The sequence below is a fragment of the Oncorhynchus mykiss genome, chromosome 30 (assembly GCF_057628025.1).
Source record: "Oncorhynchus mykiss isolate SJ-2025 chromosome 30, ASM5762802v1, whole genome shotgun sequence".
Lineage (NCBI taxonomy): Eukaryota > Metazoa > Chordata > Actinopteri > Salmoniformes > Salmonidae > Oncorhynchus > Oncorhynchus mykiss.
The window spans coordinates 34,706,162-34,726,934 of record NC_143051.1 but is presented as its reverse complement, the minus strand read 5'-3'; the positions used below and the strand labels follow the sequence as shown (position 1 = coordinate 34,726,934).

At 41.8% G+C, this 20,773-nt stretch overlaps 1 protein-coding gene across 3 annotated transcripts; it reads left to right on the top strand.

The window, feature by feature from the left end:
• The first annotated feature begins 17 nt into the window (after nt 1-17).
• Nucleotides 18-19,072, top strand: LOC110489283 (splicing factor U2AF 65 kDa subunit). 3 transcript variants are annotated; one of them, XM_036971266.2, is made up of 12 exons: nt 18-151; nt 811-949; nt 1,096-1,134; nt 1,558-1,667; nt 4,201-4,355; nt 7,794-7,910; nt 8,101-8,239; nt 8,335-8,414; nt 8,628-8,750; nt 8,978-9,064; nt 16,012-16,263; nt 17,067-19,072. In XM_036971266.2, exons 1-12 carry the CDS (start codon nt 103-105, stop codon nt 17,199-17,201), a joined length of 1,425 nt encoding a protein of 474 aa, XP_036827161.1. In that variant the 5' UTR covers nt 18-102; the 3' UTR covers nt 17,202-19,072. The 3 variants fall into 3 exon arrangements, 2 of the variants coding, with proteins under 2 accessions (XP_036827161.1, XP_090084227.1); XR_016493623.1 differs by having other exon boundaries at nt 21-151; nt 8,988-9,064; XM_090228101.1 differs by lacking the exons at nt 16,012-16,263; nt 17,067-19,072 and adding an exon at nt 15,639-15,872 and having other exon boundaries at nt 20-151.
• Nucleotides 19,073-20,773: the final 1,701 nt, after the last annotated feature.

The window sequence follows — 20,773 nt, the reverse complement described above, 5'->3', positions numbered from 1 at the left end:
GCATCCTAATTTCCTGTGTCCAGTCTTGATTCAGACAAGCTGTGTTTATTTGTAGCCTTGGTAGCAAAACTAACAAGAGAAGTCATCCAATCTAGGTCTAAAATGTCGGATTTTGATGAATTCGAGAGATTGTTGACTGAAAATAAGAAAGGTGAGTGGTGACCATTCATCCTATAGTAATGGTTAATTGTACCAGCTAGGTTTTAGAGATTATTATTATTATAGGGAGCTAGCATACCAGTAGCTCGCTGTCACTACATTGCTGTCAGCTAGCTGCTTGCACTAGGCCTATGATTAGTTTTCCAAAACAATAGTAATTTATGACACATACTCACATTCTGGCATGTCTGCTCGCAATGTATGACAAAAGGCACTGATTGACCCGCTAGCCATCACAGACTAGCTAGTCACATCTGCCTGATCTGTTTTTTTTTTTTTCGGGAGCAAATTAAAAATAATTGGGACCTGTCCATGACTTTTGCTCTTAACTACACCACGCTCACCATCAGTTAGCGTATATAAAGGGTACTATACCAGGACACATTTATGCAATGTAGAATCAGGGAATAGTGTTACAGATATGCCCGCAGATGTGCTAACTCTGCATGTTGATAGCGTGAATGGCATTTGCCTTTTAACTCCTCTAACGTTAGCTATAACAGGAGTAGCAGCATAGACTTGTGCTTATGACTTTTTTTAAAGCAGTATGCTTAAGGATTTGTCTCTCCTCCTGCAACTAAGGGATCCTGTGACTTTGTCACTGTGACTCTCCCCTGCTCGCCTCCCCTTCCTCCCTCTTTCCCCCTTCAGAGCGGGACAAGGAGAATCGGCATGGGTGGCGTACCCCGTCCCGCAGTCTCAGCCGAGAGAGGAAGAAGAGGTGCCGGGAAAGGAGGAAGAGCAGGGAAAGCCGTGGCGACAGCAAGGAACGTCGTCGACACAGGCGCAGGTGGATACTGTACAAGTATTTGAAATTAGTTGCACTTCCATTTTGTGTGAATAGCTTTCTGTGGATCATTGACTGGTTTCAACTATTTCTTTCCCCACCTTTATGCAATAATAAACGGAATACCCTTGTTTTAACTGTTATTTCAGCATACAGACTCAAAAACAATCCCAAGAGACTGTTGTGAGGTACAGTATTACAGCAGACCGTGAGTGCATGACACTATCAAAGTTGAACTGCTAATTATGAGTCAGGTGTCCATCTGTTAAGTAATGTACTTGGTGGTTGTTGAGTGTTCTAATGTCAGAATGGTTCTTAAGGTAAGGGGAGACGACTTGGATCTATAATGGTCAGAGGCTTACTTTGAAATCAGGGCTTACATTATGGTAAATGTCTGATGTTTAAACCATATACAAATGGGAGCATGTAGATGCCAGGTAGATAGTTATAATACATTGCTCTTAGAACTCTATCAATCCAAAATGTATTTTTTTGTGATATCCCATTGATTCCCATACATTTGTGCTATCCATTAACCTCCGTCCACACGGTCTCTGCAATGCAAGGCTATATGTCCATCTCTCCTGTCCCCTCCTGTCTCTCTCCTGCAGTCGCTCTCCAGCTCTGCACAGAGAGAAGAAGAAGAAAGTGAGGAAGTACTGGGATGTCCCGGCACCAGGCTTCGAGCATATCACCCCCCTGCAGTACAAGGCTATGCAGGGTCAGTTTGTCAGTACTTGTAAGCACTCACTATAATAGTGTCACATCATGGTCCGTATTATTTTTGCTCAAAAGCAAAGGCTGTTAATGCGATTTTGTATGAAAGTATTCATCTCAGGCCCTCTCACTTAATACATACACAGTTGAAGTCGGAAGTTTACATACACCTCAGCCAAATACATTTAAACTCAGTTTTTCACAATTCCTGACATTTAATCCTAGTAAAAATCCCCTGTCTTAGGTCAGTTAGGATCACCACTTTATTTTAGGAATGTGAAAAGTCCGAATAATAGTAGAGTGATTTATTTCAGCTTTCATTTATTTCATCACATTCCCAGTGGCTCAGAAGTTTAGATACACTCAATTAGTATGTGGTAGCATTGCCTTTAAATTGTTTAACTTGCAAAACAAACTAAACGTTTGACCCAAGGAGGAATGGGAAAAAATTTCAGTCTCTCGATGTGCAAAACTGATAGAGACATACCCCAAGCGACTTACAGCTGTAATCGCAGCAAACTGTGGCGCTACAAAGTATTAACTTAAGGGGGCTGAATAATTTTGCACGCCCAATTTTTCAGTTTTTGATTTGTTAAAAAAATTTGAAATATCCAATAAATGTCGTTCCACTTCATGATTGTGTCCCACTTGTTGTTGATTCTTCACAAAAAAATACAGTTTTATATCTTTATGTTTGAAGCCTGAAATGTGGCAAAAGGTCGCAAAGTTCAAGGGGGCCGAATACTTTCGCAAGGCACTGTACATCCACAGGTACACCTCCAATTGACTCAAAATATGTCAATTTGCCTATCAGAAGCTTCTAAAGCTATGACATAATTTTCTGGAATTTTCCAAGCTGTTTAAAGGCACAGTCAACTTAGTGTATGTAAACTTCTGACCCACTGGAATTATGATACAGTGAATTATAAGTGAAAGAATCTGTCTGTAAACAATTGTTGGAAAAATTACTTGTGTCAAGCACACAGTAGATGTCCTAACCGACTTTCCAAAACTGTAGTTTGTTAATAACAAGGATTTTGTGGAGTAGTAGAAAATGAGTTTTAATGAATCCAACCTAAGTGTATGTAAACTTCCAACTTCAACTGTACATAAATACAGTGCATTCGGAAATTATTCAGATCCCGTTGCTTTTTTCCACATTTTGTTATGTTACAGCCATATTCTAAAAATTATTACATTTAATTTAAGAAAATCCTTATCAATCTACACAAAATAATACCCCATAATGACAAAGCGAAAACAGGTTTTTAGACATTTGCAAGTTTATTAAAAATAAAAAACAGGATTACCTTATTTACATATGTATTCAGATCCTTTTCTATGAGACTCGAAATTGAGCTCAGGTGCGTCCTGTTTCCAATGATCATCCTTGAGATGTTTCTACAACTTGATTGTAGTCCACCTGTGGTAAATTCAATTGATTGGACATGATTTGGAAAGGCACACACTATGTAAGGTCCCACAGTTGACAGTGCATGTCAGAGCAAAAACCAAGCCATGAGGTCGAAGGAATTGTCCGTTGAGGTCCGAGACAGGATTGTGTCGAGGGACAGATCTGGGGAAGGGTACCAAAATATTTCTACAGCATTGAAGGACCCCAAGAACACAGTGGCCTCCATCATTCTTAAATGGAAGAAGTTTGGAACCACCTCAGACTGGGGCGAAGTTTCACCTTCCAACAGGAAAATGGACCCTAAGCACACAGCCAAGACAATGCAGGAGTGGCTTCGTGACATGTCTCTCAACCTGAGCTTGAGAAGATCTGCAGAGAAGAATGGGAGAAACTCCCCAAATACAGGTGTTCCAAGCTTGTAGCGTCATACCCAAGAAGACTCGAGGCTGTAATCGTTGCCAAAGGTGCTTCAACAATATACCGAGTAAAGGGTCTGAATACTTATGTAAATGTAATATTTTATTATTTATATTTTTTAAATATATTTGCCAATATTTCAAAAAATCTGTTTTTACTTTGTCATTATGGGGTAATGTGTGTAGATTGATGAGGGAAAAAAACAAGGTTGTAACGTTAAAATTTGTGGAAAAAGTGAATGGGTCTGAGTACTTTACCAATGCACTGTATATAGTCATACATACACTGAGTGTACAAAACATTAAGAACACCTTCTTAATATTGCCCCCCAAAAATGTCCTTTGGGTGGTGGACCATTCTTGATATACACGGGAAACTGTTGAGTGAAAAACCCGCCAGCGTTGCAGTTCTCGACACAAACTGATGCGCCTGGAACATATTGCCATGCCCCGTTCAAAGGCACTTAAATCTTGTGTCTTGCCCACTTCACTCTCTAAATGGCACATGTCTCAAGGCTTAAACTTTTCTTTAATCTGTCACCTCCCCTTCATCTACTCTTTGATGTGAATTTAACAAGTGACTTCAATAAGGGATCATAGCTTTCACCTGGATTCCCTTGGTCAGCCTATGTCATGGAAAGAGCAGGTGTTGAGTATTTCTTCTCCGTTAGACTCCTATCTAACTTGAGTCCATGTTCCTCTCTCAGCTGCTGGCCAGATCCCAGCCACGGCCCTGCTGCCCACCATGATAACTCCAGAGGGGCTGCCTCCGGCCCCCACCTCTGTACCCGTGGTGGGCAGCCAAATGACCAGGCAGGCCAGGAGGCTCTACGTAGGCAACATACCGTTTGGCATCACAGAGGTAGGGAATGGGGAAACTGCTACCCTTTCCACACTACCTTAGCACAGCCAAGCTGAGCGGTACTGTGCTGGCTTGGTTAAGCATTCAACATAGTTGCAGTACGGTTCGGGTTGGCATGGTGGTGTGAAAAGGGTAAATAATTCACATGAAGCAGACTGGTGGGAAAAAAAACGTCAATCTTTACTATTGACTTGCCACTGGCTCTGAGTGAAGCCTGTGTCTCTGTATATGCTGATTACTACACATCAGCAAGTGAAGTCAATGCAACACTTGACAAAGAGCTGCAGTGTGCCCTAAAGTCCACAACCAGATGTATCAATTTCAGATCCAGTTACTGATTGGATGCACTGCATATATTATTCACCAAATCTAATGTACAGTTGAAGTCGGAAGTTTACATACACCTTTGCCAAATAAATTTAAACACAGTTTTTCACAATTCCTGGCATTTAATCCTAGTAAAAATTCCCTGTCTTAGGTCAGTTAGGATCACCACTTTATTTTATGAATGTGAAATGTCAGGATAATAGTAGAGAGTGATATATTTCAGCTTTTATTTATTTTGTCACATTCCCAGTGGGTCAGAAATTTACATACACTCAATTAGTATTTGGTAGCATTGCCTTTAAATAGTTGAACTTGGGTCAAACGTTTTGGGTAGCCTTCCACAAGCTTCCCACAATAAGTTGGGTAAATTTTGGCCCATTCCTCCTGACAGAACTGGTGTAACTGAGTCAGGTTTGTAGGCCTCCTTGCTCGCACACACTTTTTTCAGTTCTGCCCACAACTTTTCTATAGGATTGAGGTCAGGGCTTTGTGATGGCCACTCCAATACCTTGACTTTGTTGTCCTTAAGCCATTTTGCCACAACTTTGGAAGTATGCTTGGGGTCATTGTCCATTTGGAAGACCCCTTTGCGACCAAGCTTTAACTTCCTGATTGATGTCTTGAGATGTTGCTTCAATATAGACGTAATTTTCCTCATGATGCAATCTATTTTGTGAAGTGCACCAGTGCCTCCTGTAGCAATGCACCCCCACAACATGATGCTGCCACCCCTGTGCTTCACGGTTGGGATGGTGTTCTTCGGATTACAAGCCTCCCCCTTTTTCCTCCAAACATAACAATGAGCATCATGGCCAAACAGTTCTATTTTTGTTTCATCAGAACAGAGGACATTTCTCCAAAAAGTACGATCTTTGTTCCCATGTGCAGTTGTAAACCGTAGTTTGGATTTATTAGGGTGGTTTTGGAGCAGTGGCTTCTTCCTTGCTAAGCGGCCTTTCAGGTTATGTCGATATAGGACTCGTTTTTACTGTGGATATAGATACTTTTGTACCTGTTTCTTACAGCATCTTCACAAGGTCCTTTGCTGTTGTTCGGGGATTGATTTGCACTTTTCGCACCAAAGTACATTCATCTCTAGGAGACAGAACGCGTCTCCCTCCTGAGCGGTATGACAGCTGCGGGGTCCCATGGTGTTTATACTTGCGTACTATTGTTTGTACAGATGAATGTGGTACCTTCAGGCGTTTGGAAATTGCTCCCAATGATTAACCAGACTTGTGGAGGTCTAAAAAAAAAATTCTGGGGTCTTGGCTGATTTCTTTTGATTTTCCCATGATGTCAAGCAAAGAGGCACTGAGTTTGAAGGTAGGCCTTGAAATACATCCACAGGTACACCTTCAATTGACTCCAATTATGTCAATTCGCCTATCAGAAGCTTCTAAAGCCATGACATAATTTTCTGGAATTTTCCAAGCTGTTTAAAGGGACAGTCAACTTAATGTATGTAAACTTCTAACCCACTGGAATTGTGATACTGTGAAATAATCTGTCTGTAAACAATTGTTGATAAAGTACTCGTGTCATGCACAAAGTAGATGATCTAACCGAATTGCCAAAACTATAGTTTGTTAACAAGAAATGTTAGAGTGGTTGAAAAACAAGTTTTTTAATGACTCCAACGTAAGTGTATGTAAACTGTAGCCTAACAAAAATATAAAAGCAACATGTAAAGTCTTGGTCCCATGTTTCATGAGCGGAAATAAAATATACCTAACATTTTCCATATGCACAAAAAACGTATTTCTCTAAAATGTTGTGCACAAATGTGTTGACATCCCTGTTAGTCAGCATTCTCCTATGTCACAATAATCCATCCACCTGACAGGTGTGGCATATCAAGAAGCTGATTAAACAGCATGATAATTACACAGGTGCACCTGAAAGGCCACTCTAAAATGTGCAGTTTTGTCATACAACACAATGCCACAGATGTCTCAAGCTTTGAGGGAGCGTGCAATTGGCATGCTGATTGCAGGAATGTCCACCAGAGCTGTTGCCAGAGAATTGAAGGTTATTTTCTCTATCATAAGCTGCCTCCAACATCGTTTTTAGAGAATTTGACAGTACCGCCAACCGGCATCACAACCGCAAACCACGTGTAACCACGCCAGCCCAAGACCTTCACATACGGCTTCTTTACCTGCGCGATTGTCTGAGGCCAGCCACACGGAAAGCTGATGAAACTGTGGGTTTGCACAACTGAAGAATTTCTGCACTTTAAGAAACAGTCCAGGGGAAGCTCATCTTAGTACTCGTCGTCCTCACCAGGGTCTTGACCTGACTGCAATTTGCCGTTGTAACCGACATCAGTGGGCAAATGCTCACCTTTGATGGCCACTGTCACGATGGAGAGGTTTGCACTTCATGGATGAATCCCAGTTTCAATTGTACCAGGCTGGTGTCGTGTGGGCCAGCGGTTTGCTGATGTCAACGTTGTGAACAGAGTGCCCTATGGTGGCGGTGTGGTTATGGTATGGGCAGGCATAAGCTATGGAAATTATACACAATTCTAACTTATGGATGGCAATTTGAATGCACAGAGAAACCGTTATGAGATCCTGAGGCCCATTGTTGTGGCATTCTTCCGGCGCCATCACCTCATGTTTCAGCTTGATCATGCACAGCCCGATGTCGCAAGGATCTGTACACAATTGCTGGAAGCTGAAAATGTCCCAGTTCTTCCATGTCCTGCATACTCACCAGACATGTCACCGATTGAGCATGTTTTGGATGACTTTTGTTTTTAAAGGTATCTGTGACATACCGATGCATGTCTGCATTCCTAGTCATGTGAAATCCATAGATTAGAGCCTAATCAATTCATTTAAATTAGCTGATGTCCTTATATGAACTGTAACTCTGTAAAATCTTTGAAATTGTTGCATGTTGCGTTTGTTCATTGTAGCTGATCGGGTATAAGGCCTAATACAGTTAAAGACTAACGCCTCAACCCTATGCGATATGGTTAAAAATAACTCTGTGCATTTCATCACTACTGTCTCATAGAAGGCTCTCGACCAGGCTGGTTCTATGTACTTCTGCCTTCCCAACTGCAAAACGTATAAGTGATCGTCCATGTTGTGTCAATAGGAGGCAATGATGGATTTCTTCAATGCCCAGATGTGCCTTGGCGGACTCACCCAGGCCCCTGGCAACCCTGTCCTAGCTGTACAGATAAACCAGGACAAGAACTTTGCCTTCCTCGAGGTGTGTGCTCAACTAAAATGTATTTAGTATAAAAATGATGGCATAAAATACATGTCGATCATGGATGGCAGTTGTTAGCTAGCTTGCATTGCCCGCTAACAGTTGCCGTGCTGAAGTATCGTTGAGTTTTGCATGCTTCTACAATCGCACGTCATAATGTTGACCTTTTCCCTACCTGTTCCTCTTCCAGTTCCGCTCGGTGGACGAGACGACCCAGGCCATGGCCTTTGACGGCATCATCTTCCAGGGTCAGAGCCTGAAGATCAGACGGCCACACGACTACCAGCCCCTGCCCGGCATGAGTGAGAGCCCCAGTGTCTATGTACCAGGTGGGTCTTTCGAAAGATTGTTGACACAGTTGAATCCTCTGATTTCAATTTTAAAAAAATGTCTTAACCCTATATCTCACTTTTGCTTGGATTAGGAGTGGTTTCGACCGTGGTGCCAGACTCAGCCCACAAACTCTTCATCGGTGGCTTGCCAAATTACCTTAATGATGATCAGGTCAGTCCTTTCTAACTTATTGAAGTCCTTCTTTCTAAGTCTCTAGCATGATCAATACATTTCATAGTACTGTTTAGTTTTGTCAATCATCAAGGTTGAGAATTCATTTGTTTTAGTTCAGACAATATTACTGATAGAGCAATCCATCCCCTCATAATATTTTGTTCATTGTTTGTGTTTTCCGGTCTTCACCCCCCCCCCCCCCCCCCCCAGGTAAAAGAGCTATTGACCTCCTTTGGCCCTCTGAAGGCCTTCAACCTGGTCAAAGACAGCGCCACGGCCCTCTCCAAGGGCTACGCCTTCTGTGAATATGTGGACGTCAATTTGAACGACCAGGTCAGTGTCAGATATTGCACCTGTATTGCTGTGTGCAATATGTTTCTTGTTATGATCTGATATACCTGGCCAGGTGAAAGCCAATCTCATAGTAGTCATCTTCCATATTGCTGTTACCCATCCAGCCTTAGCAGATCAGCGCTGTTGTAGGAAAGGAGATGTGGATAGGAAACAAATTTTGACTATTGTGATGCATCCCTCTGTTCTAACTATGTTTGCCGTCTCAGGCAATTGCAGGGTTGAATGGGATGCAGCTGGGGGACAAGAAGCTCCTGGTCCAGAGAGCCAGTGTTGGGGCCAAGAATGCAGCTCTGGTGAGTAACAGAGATGATAGACTACAAGTAGAGGCACACTTTACAACTGGGTGCTGTTCAAAAGGAGCAAACGGTTGAAAACATTTTGAAATGGAAGGCACAAAACGTGGGAGAACATGCCAAGAGTGTGCAAAGCTGTCATCAAGGCAAAAGGGGGCTACTTTGGTTACTACATGATTCCATATGTGTTTTGATGTCTTCACTATTATTCTACAATGTAAAAAAATTAAGAAAAACCCTTGAATGAGTAGGTGTGTCCAAACTTTTGACTGGTACTGTAAATATACACACACGCATACAGTGCATTTGGAAAGTATTCAGACCCTTTGACTTTTTCCTAATTCTGTTACAGCCTTATTCTAAAAATAATTAAATACATTTATTTCCTTCATCAATCTACACATGATACCCCATAATGACAAAAAAAATAAAATGGATACCTTATTATATAAGTATTCAGACCCTTTGCTATGATATTTGAAATTGAGTTCAGGTGCATCCTGTTTCCATTGATCATCCTTGAGATGTTTCTAAAACTTGGAGTTCACCTGTGGTAAATTCAATTGGTTGGACATGATTTGGAAAGGCACATAAGCCATGAGGTCGAAGGAATTTTCCTTAGAGCTCCGAGACAGGATTGTGTCGAGGCACAGATCTGGGGAAGGGTAGCAAAAAATGTCTGCAGCATTGAAGGTCACCAAGAACACAGTGGCTTCCATCATTCTTAAATGGAAGAAGTTTGGAACCACCAAGTCTCTTCCTCGAGCTGTCCGCCCGGCCAAACTGAGCAATCAGGGGAGAAGGGCGTTGGTCAGGGAGGTGACCAAGAACCCGATGGTCACTGACAAAGCTCCAGAGTTCCTCTGTGGAGATGGGAGAACCTTCCAGAAGGACAACCATCTCTGCTGCACTCCACCAATCAGGCCTTTATAGTAGTGGCCAGATGGAAGCCGCTCCTCAATAAAAGGCACATTACAGCCCGCTTGGAGTTTTTCCAAAGGGCACCTAAAGGACTCTCAGACCACGAGAAACAAGATTCTCTGGTATGATGAAACCAAGATTGAACTCTTTAGCCTGAATTTGAAGTGTCACATCTGGAGGAAACCTGGTACCATCCCTACGGTGAAGCATGGTGGTGGCAGCATCATGCTGTGGGATGTTTTTCAGAGGCAGGGACTGGGAGACTAGTCAGGATCGAGGGAAAGATGAATGGAACAAAGTACAGAGAGATCCTTGATGGAAACCTGCTCCAGAGTGCTCAGACTGGGCGAAGGTTCACCTTCCAACAGGACAACGACCCTAAGTACACAGCCAAGATAATGCAGGCGTGGCTTTGGGACAAGTCTCTGAATGTCCTTGAGTGGCCCGGACTTGAACCCGATCGAACATCTCTGAAGAGACCTGATGGCATGGCAAGATGGCGCCAACAGACATGGCAGCTCTGCTTCTAGCTCCTAAACAACTTTGCAGTATTTCATTTTTTTATGTATTATTTATTACATTATTAGCCCAGAAATGGTTTTGTGTTATTACATACAGCCGGAAATAACTTTTCGAAATCATAGCTCTCCAGCATTATGGTCAGAAATACAACTTTCCTGAATTGGATCCTTTGTTCGTACCCCCCAGGGCAATTGAACTTATCCCAGAGGCTGCTTCAAGTCGCGGCCGGCGGAGAAGAGGTATTCAGAGTGGATTTCTAGTCCGACTCAGGAGGCGGGTACACCATCCACTGCTTCTGAGTATATTACTCACTAATGTTCAGTGTAGGCCCTCAATGAACGACACTGGACTTCATGCAAACTGGAAACCATATATCCTGAGGCCGCATTTATTGTAGCTGGGGATTTTAACAAAGCAAATTTGAGGAAAACACTACCGAAGTTCTACCAACACATTGACTGTAGAACTAGTTTAGGAAAAACACTAGATCACTGCTACTCGCTTTTTCGAGATGCCTACAAGGCCCTCCCCCCGCCCTCCCTTCGGCAAATCAGATCAGGACTCGATTTTGCTCCTCGCTTCCTATAGGCAGAAACTCAAACAGGAAGTACCCATGCTGAGGTCTATTCAATGCTGGTCTGACCAATCGGAATCCATGCTTCAAGATTGTTTTAATCACATGGACTGGCATAAGTTTCGGGTAGCCTCTGAGAATTTCATAATGGACTTTTATTTTGACAGGTTTGCATTCCAAATGCTGTAGTTTCCTGAGGATCTTTTAGATGATTTGCATTACCAAAGCTTCTCCACGTCTGAGATTGTTTGTTGTTTTCCGAAACAGGTTGAACGATTATGTAAGAGAATGGCTTTGACTCTGTCCATATACAGTCAACAGGTTAGCAGGTGAGAAATGTTGCACTCCGTCACTTTAAATAGCCATTACTAGTTGGGTACCACCCAGTTACTCAACCCTGCACGTTAGAGCCTGCTGCGCTATATACATAGACATGGAATCACTGGCCACTAAATAATGGAACACTAGTCACTTTATTAATGTTTATATACAGCTTTACTCATCTCATATGTACAGTGCCTTGCGAAAGTATTCGGCCCCCTTGAACTTTGCGACCTTTTGCCACATTTCAGAATTCAAACATAAAGATATAAAACTGTATTTTTTTGTGAAGAATCAACAACAAGTGGGACACAATCATGAAGTGGAACGACATTTATTGGATATTTCAAACTTTTTTAACAAATCAAAAACTGAAAAATTGGGCGTGCAGAATTATTCAGCCCCCTTAAGTTAATACTTTGTAGCGCCACCTTTTGCTGCGATTACAGCTGTAAGTCGCTTGGGGTATGTCTCTATCAGTTTTGCACATCGAGAGACTGACATTTTTTCCCATTCCTCCTTGCAAAACAGCTCGAGCTCAGTGAGGTTGGATGGAGAGCATTTGTGAACAGCAGTTTTCAGTTCTTTCCACAGATTCTCGATTGGATTCAGGTCTGGACTTTGACTTGGCCATTCTAACACCTGGATATGTTTATTATTGAACCATTCCATTGTAGATTTTGCTTTATGTTTTGGATCATTGTCTTGTTGGAAGACAAATCTCCGTCCCAGTCTCAGGTCTTTTGCAGACTCCATCAGGTTTTCTTCCAGAATGGTCCTGTATTTGGCTCCATCCTTCTTCCCATCAATTTTAACCATCTCCCCTGTCCCTGCTGAAGAAAAGCAGGCCCAAACCATGATGCTGCCACCACCATGTTTGACAGTGGGGATGGTGTGAGCTGTGTTGCTTTTACGCCAAACATAACGTTTTGCATTGTTGCCAAAAAGTTCCATTTTGGTTTCATCTGACCAGAGCACCTTCTTCCACATGTTTGGTGTGTCTCCCAGGTGGCTTGTGGCAAACTTTAAACAACACTTTTTATGGATATCTTTAAGAAATGGCTTTCTTCTTGCCACTCTTCCATAAAGGCCAGATTTGTGCAATATACGACTGATTGTTGTCCTATGGACAGAGTCTCCCACCTCAGCTGTAGAGCTCTGCAGTTCATCCAGAGTGATCATGGGCCTCTTGGCTGCATCTCTGATCAGTCTTCTCCTTGTATGAGCTGAAAGTTTAGAGGGACGGCCAGGTCTTGGTAGATTTGCAGTGGTCTGATACTTCCATTTCAATATTATCGCTTGCACAGTGCTCCTTGGGATGTTTAAAGCTTGGGAAATCTTTTTGTATCCAAATCCGGCTTTAAACTTCTTCACAACAGTATCTCGGACCTGCCTGGTGTGTTCCTTGTTCTTCATGATGCTCTCTGCGCTTTTAACGGACCTCTGAGACTATCACAGTGCAGGTGCATTTATACGGAGACTTGATTACACACAAGTGGATTGTATTTATCATCATTAGTCATTTAGGTCAACATTGGATCATTCGGAGATCCTCACTGAACTTCTGGAGAGTTTGCTGCACTGAAAGTAAAGGGGCTGAATAATTTAGCACGCTCAATTTTTCAGTTTTTGATTTGTTAAAAAAGTTTGAAATATCCAATAAATGTCGTTCCACTTCATGATTGTGTCCCACTTGTTGTTGATTCTTCACAAAAAAATACAGTTTTATATCTTTATGTTTGAAGCCTGAAATGTGGCAAAAGGTCGCAAAGTTCAAGGGGGCCGAATACTTTCGCAAGGCACTGTATATACGGTATTCTATTCTACTGTATTTAGTCAATTCCACTCCGACATTTCTCGTCCTAATATTTATATTATTATATTTCTTAATTCCATTATTTTACTTTTGAAATGCTTGTGTTCCTAGTGCAGTAGTATGTATTCCATTCTTTTACTTTTGGATTTGTGAATTGTTAGACACTACTGCACTAGGAACACAAGCATTTCACCCCCAATAACATCTGCTAAATATGTATAATTGATTTGAAAATAGCTGTGCAGCGACACTCACCATCCAACCTGACAGAGCTTGAAAGTATCTGCATAGAAGAGTGGGAGAAACCTCCCCAAATACAGGTGTGACAAGCTTGTAGCGTCATACCCAAAGGTGCTTCAACAAAGTACTGAGTGAAGGATCTGAATAGTTATGTAAATGTATTTTGTAAACATTTCTAAAAACCTGTTTTTGCTTTGTCATTATGGGGTATTGTGTGTAGATTGAGGGATTCTTAAAAAAACAAAAACATTTTAGAATACAGCTGTAACATAACAACATTTGGAAAAAGTCAAGGGGTCTGAATGCTTTCCGAATGCACTGTATGTGTGTGTGTGTACACTATTGTTCAAAAGTTTGGGGTAATTTAGAATCTCCTAGTTTTTGAAAGAACAGCAAAAAGAAATGAGCCCATTAAAATAACCTAAAATTGATCAGAAATACAGTGTATACATTGTTAATGCTATAAATGACTATTGTAGCTGGATTTTTTTATATTTTTAAATGGAATATCTACATAGGTGTACAGAGGCCCATTATCAGCAACCATCACTCCTGGGTTCCAATGGCACGTTGTGTTAGCTAATCTACGTTTATCATTTTAAAAGTCTAATTGATCATTATAAAACCCTTTTGCAATTATGTTAGCACAGCTGAAAACAGCTGTTCTGATTAAAAGAAGCAATAAAACTGTCCTTCTTTAGACTAGTTAAGTATCTGGAGCATCAGCATTTGTGGGTTACAGACTCGATTACAGGCTCAAAATGGCTAGAAACAAAGAATTTTCTTCGGAAACTGGCTCTAATTAGAATAGAAAGAGGAGTGGGAGGCCCCGGTGCACAACTGAGCAAGAGGACAAGAACGTTAGTGTGTCTAGTTTGAGAAACAGACGCCTCACAAGTCCTCAACTGGAAGCTTCATTAAATAGTACCCACAAAACACCAGTCTCAACGTCAACAGTGAAGATGCGATTCCGGGATGCTGGCCTTCTAGGCAGAGTTGCAAAGAAATAGCCATATCTCAGACTGGCCAATGAAAAGAAAAGATTAAGATGGGCAAAAGAACACAGACACTGGACAGAGGAAGATTGGAAAAAAGTGTTATGGACAGATGAATCTAGGTTTGAGGTGTTCAGATCACAAAGAAGAACATTCGTGAGACAAAAAATGAAAAGATGCTGGAGGAGTGGTTGATGCCATCTGTCAAGCATGGTGGAGGCAATGTGATGGTCTGGAGGTGCTTTGGTGGTCGTAAGGTGGGAGATTTGTACAGGGTAAAAGGGATCTTGTAGAAGGAAGGCTATCACTCCATTTTTCAACGCCATGCCATACCATGTGGACAGCGCATAACTGCAGCAAATGTCCTCCTACAACAGGACAATGACCCAAAGCAGAGCTCCAAACTATGCAATAACTATTTAGGGAAGAAGCAGTCAGCTGTTTTTCTGTCTATATGGAGTGGCCAGCACAGTCACTGGATCTCAACCCTATTGAGCTGTTGTGGGAGCAGCTTGACCGTATGGTACGTAAGAAGTGCCCAGCAAGCCAATCCAACTTGTGGGAGGCGCTTCAGGAAGCATGGGGTGAAATCTCTTCAGATTACCTCAACAAATGGACAACTAGAATGCCAAAGGTCTGCAAGGCTGTAGTTGCTGCAAATGGAGGATTCTTTGATTATTTAGACTATTTGATATTTTGACACAATTATTATTTCGATTAAAAATCATTATTTATAACCTTGCCAATGTCTTGACTATATTTCCTATTAATTTAGCAATTTATTTAATGTATTTTTGTCATGGAAAACTTGGACATTTCTAAGTGATCCCAAACTTTTGAACGGTAGTGTACGTACATCCCTGTATATACAGAGACCACTGCAAAATTATCCCTTTCTCTGGTTTTACTATTTTGTGTATGTGCTTGGGTAAAATTGAAAATGTTTGTTTTATTCTATAAACTACTGACATTTCTCCCAAGTTCCAAATAAAAATATTGTCATTTAGAGCATTTATTTGCAGAAAATGACAACTGGTCAAAAGAACAAAAAAGTGTTGTCAGACCTCAAGTAATGCAAAGAAAATAAGTTCATATTCATTTTTTAACAACACAACACTAATGTTTTATCTTAAGAAGTGTTCAGAAATCAATATTTGGTGGAATAACCCTGATTTTCATTCACAGCTTTCATGTGTCTTGGCATGCTCTCCACCAGTCTTTCACATTGATGTTGGGTGTCTTTATGCCACTCCTGGCGCAAAAGTTCAAGCAGCTCGACTTTGTTTGAATGGCTTGTGACCATCGCGAATGACTGACCTGGAACATCAGGCTTTGTTTCATAACTTAATCAGGACAATCCAGAGCTGACTACGGATTGACTAAGCATATACACAACTGCAAAGAGGACACATTATTATTATTATTATTATTATTACAAATACAAGTTGGCAAAAAAAATTCTAATGTGTTTTACACCCTAAACATTCTAAAAGGTTTTCTACAAGTGCTCATGTTCTTTCAACCTTCCCAATCACCATCACCACCCTTTCCCCATCAGACGGGTATGAACCAGACCCCGGTGACCCTCCAGGTGCCAGGCCTGATGCCCACCTCCATGGCTTCGCTGGGTGGCCTACCCACTGAGGTCCTCTGCCTGATGAACATGGTGGCTGTGGAGGAGCTGCTGGATGACGAGGAGTACGAGGAGATCGTGGAGGACGTCCGGGATGAGTGTGGCAAGTACGGCCAGGTGAAGAGCATTGAAATCCCCCGGCCTGTGGATGGCCTGGAGGTCCCAGGCACTGGGAAGGTGAGATGAGCAAGGGGAGGGGTAAAGGAGTACCTGGGTGTTAAGATGGGAGGGGATGAGGGCTCATGATGCATGGGGGTGTTTGTTGCAGTCATTTGAGGAGAGTTTGTGTGGTGTGCGTTCTGAAATTGTACATTTTTAAAGTGAATCCGTTCAGTTTAGGTTAAATGATTGAATTCCCTGGCCTACCGAGTGGCACAGTGGTCTAAGGCACTGCATCGCAGTGTTGCGGTGTCACTACAGCCTTGGGTTCGATCCCAGGCTGTGTCATTTCCGGCCTTGACCCGGAGTCCCATAGGGCAGCGCACAATTGGCCCAGCATCGTCTGGGTTAGGGGAGGGTTTGGCCGGGGGGGCTTTACTTGGCTCATCATGCTCTAGCAACTCCTTGTGGCGGGCGCGGGCGCCTGCAGGCTGACTTTGGTCGTCAGTTAAAGAAGTGTCAGTTTCCTCTGACACATTAGTGCAGCTGGCTTCCGGGTTAAGCGAGCGGGTGTTAAGAAGCGCTGTTCGGCGGGTCGTGTTTTGGAGGACCCGACCTTCGCCTCTCCCGAGCCCATTGGGGAGTTGCAGCGACGAGACAAGATTGTAATCACGAAATTGGGGAGAAAAAGGGTGTGAAAAAATGTAAATTTGCCTTTCGCCTCCCATCAAACAAGCATTTCATAACATATCACTTTCACCTTTGTGTGTGTGTGTGTTAACATTTATCATAGTTGATTGCTGTAGAATTACATTTAACATGGTTGTCTGGTTCTATACAGAATGGCTATTCACCTACTCTCCTATCCTTTTCTTATCCAGATCTTTGTGGAGTTCATGACGCTGTTTGACTCCCAGAAGGCCATGCAGGCGCTGACAGGCAGGAAGTTTGCCAACAGGGTGGTGGTGACCAAGTACTGTGACCCAGACGCTTACCACCGCCGAGACTTCTGGTAGACCAGAGAGAGGGAGAGAAGCAGAGTTTTATGTAATGATATGAATATTTATGAGCATCACAACACTCCCAACTTGCATTTTTTTTTAAAGAGGAGACAAAGTTTGAATTTAGCTACTAGAGAGGCAGACTGGAAGACTTGTTACAAAGATTATTCCTATATTGTATTATAAGAATGGGAGGTACATTTTGTACAGCAAACTGGGTCTGGCCAGTGGATAATATGTATTTATATGGAGTATTTATTTATTAATTTATCACTTTGATATAATGAGTATAAGAGGCCTATTGAAGTTCATTTAAGGCCACTTATCAGCAGAATTGGTCAAATTCTGACTTTTCTCCAATGAATCAAGTTCAATCACGATTTTAACCATTTTGTTTTATCCATACTCGAGCCAGGACTTTTTTTATGTTCTAGCCCCCCACCCCCCCCACCCCCCCCCCCACACACACACACACATTTTCAGAACATCAACACCACTTATTGTGAATTCAGCACTGACTTAAGTCTGAGGGGACCTTCAAGTATTGTGTCTTTGTGTACATTTAACTTAGCATCACCGCCCTCTTTTGATAACAAAATGTCTGAAAATGATGCAATGTGACTTTCTCAGTGGGCAACCTCCATTCCACAGAAAACAATGAGACCTCCAAAATGGCAACTGCATTGATATGGAGACCTTACAGGCCAGTATATTAACAGGAAGTACCTGCTGAACCAGGCCAGATCCAGAGCCTGTAATAGAAGCCTCTCGATCACGCTGATGCTATGACACAGCGGTGATGATGAAATGTAGTTTTATTAACCCTATCTCATAGGGTTGTATGTGTTTAAGTCTTTAACTGTATTTTAGGCCTTACTGTATGTCCAATCAGCTACATTAGATTGGATGCACTGCATATATTATTCACCCAATCAGAGGTACTGTAACTGGATACATTTGGGTCGTGTTCATTAGGGCATACCATAGCAAAATGTTTTGCGACTGAAAAAATAAATATGTATTTCTTATTGTACAAGTTCAGGTAGTTCAGATCCCTCCCCGTTTCAGTCCGTTTTCTTCAGTTTGGTGCCTAATGAACTCTCCCCCTCCACAGCTTTCTCTCTCGCTCTCTCTCTCTCGCTCTCTCGCTCTCTCTCCTCAGACAAACTGCTGTACAGCCGAGAGAGAGTTATCACTGCCCTGCCTCAACCCTTGGTTGGTCTTGTAAAACAACATTGACACAATGTTATTTATTTCACTGTAAAATCATATCTGCTGTTTTTTTTGTCGTACGTTTTGCCTCAAAGTGATATCTTTAGGACCAAAAAAAGATGTGGATATGCACGTGTGAGGCTTTCTGGAGGATGACATGAATTCAGGTTCGTGACAGGCAATAAAATAGAAAAGTCAAGATAATTTGCAGGCGTGGGTGGGCTCTATTAAAACGATGTGAAGAGTTCAATTACATGGCCCTTTCTTCCACTTATACTCCTCTTTCTTATTCAATTGTTTTCGATTTTCTCTTTACAACAAAGATCACACTTGGAAGAACCTGTCTGCTATTATTTTCCTTTCTATTCCCATCCCCAAAACTTTCCGTTGCTTTGAATTTCATAATGCTCTTTTATTTTGACAGGTTTGCGTTCCAAATGCTGTAGTTTCCTGAGGATCTTTTAGATGATTTGCATTACCAAAGCTTCTCCACGTCTGAGATTGTTTGTTGTTTTCCGAAACAGGTTGAACGATTATGTAAGAGAATGGCTTTGACTCTGTCCATATACTGTCAACAGGTTAGCAGGTGAGAAATGTTGCACTCCGTCACTTCCCTCTACATTGTAAGGTTGTTTACAGAAGGTCTTGACTGATCTCATTAAAACATATTTAATGTACTCTGATGTCTGTCTGATCTGTTTATTGTCTACAGGGTATTGAATCAGAATTTGAGTGTGCTTGTGGCTCGTCCTTGGTATTTTATGGAGCCAACTATCTGAGATCTGCTCCAAGGCGGATATATTTTTGATGGTGGATGGAAAAGGGATCAAAAGGTGAAATGGAACATTTCTATTACGTGTTCCCAAATGGGTTGAATCGGTCAGTCTTTAATTTCACAGTGCCTCGCAGTAGGGTTGGGGAAAAAAGACAACGCCAGCCCAAAGTTCTATTCAGTGAGTTTTGATAACTACACTGAACAAAAAATATAAACTCAACATGTAAAGGGTTGGTCCCATGTTTCATGAGTGGAAATAAAAGACCCCGGAAATGTTTCCTATGCACAAAAATGGGCACCTTGTGCTGGGGACAATAAAAGGCCACTCTAAAATGTGCAGTTATGTCACGCAACACAATGCCATAGCTGTCTCAAGTTTTGAGGGAGCGATCAATTGACATGCTGACTGCAGGAATGTCCACAGAGCTGCTGCCAGAGAATTGAATGATTTTCTCAACCATAAGCCGCCTCAAGTCATTTTAGAGAATTTGGCAGTATGTCCAACCGGCCTCACAACCGCAGACCACGTGTATGTCGTTGTGTGGGCGAGCGGTTTGCTGATGTCAACATTGTGAACAGAGTGCCCAATGGTGGCGCTATGGGCATGTATAAGCTACAGACAACAAACACAATTGCATTTTATCGATGGCAATTTGAATGCACAGAGATACCGTGACAAGATCCTGAGGCCCATTGTCGTGCCAGTTATTCCCCGCCATCACCTCAGGTTTCAGCATGAAAGTGCACGCCCCCATGTCGCAAGGCTCTGTACACAATCCCTGTACACAAGCTGAAAATATCCCAATTCTTCCATGGCCTGCATACTCACCAGACATGTCACCCATTGAGCATGTTTAAGATGATATGGATCGACATGTTTGACAGCTTATTCCAGTTCCTGCCAATATCCAGCAAGTTCGCACATCCGTTGAAGAGTGGGACACAATTCCACAGGCCACAATCAACAGTCTGATCAACTTTATGCGAAGGAGATGTCACGCTGAATGAGGCAAATGGTAGATACTGACTGGTTTTCTGATCCACGACCCTAGCTTTTTTTAAGGTATCTGTGACCAACAGATGCATATCCTTATTCTCAGTGATGTGAAATCTATAGATTAGGACCTAATGAATTTATTTCAATTGACTGATTTCCTTAAATTAACTAACTCAGTAAAATCTTTGAAATTGTTGCATGTTGCATTTATATTTTTGTTCAGTGTTTATATATTGTAAATAAGAATTTGTACTTGACTTGCCTAGTTAAATAAAGGTAATTTTTGTATTATTTTTTTTACTTTAGATTGATGGCAACATCTTATTTCAGTCAAATGTTTTTGTCACATGCGCCAAATACAACAGTGAAATGCTTACTTACAAGCCCTTAACCAATAATGCAGTTTTAACAATGTAGGCCATTTTATTAATGAAAGACAGCATTTCATATTGCACTGCAATTAATAATATACATGGCAGTCTACACTTGGACTATTACAGCTCATATTATCAATAGATTTTCTGTCAGCTCAGTTAACTATCATGTTGTTTTCTTGACATTTTCTGACCAGTGTCAGTGGTTAGGGACAGGAACCAAAACATG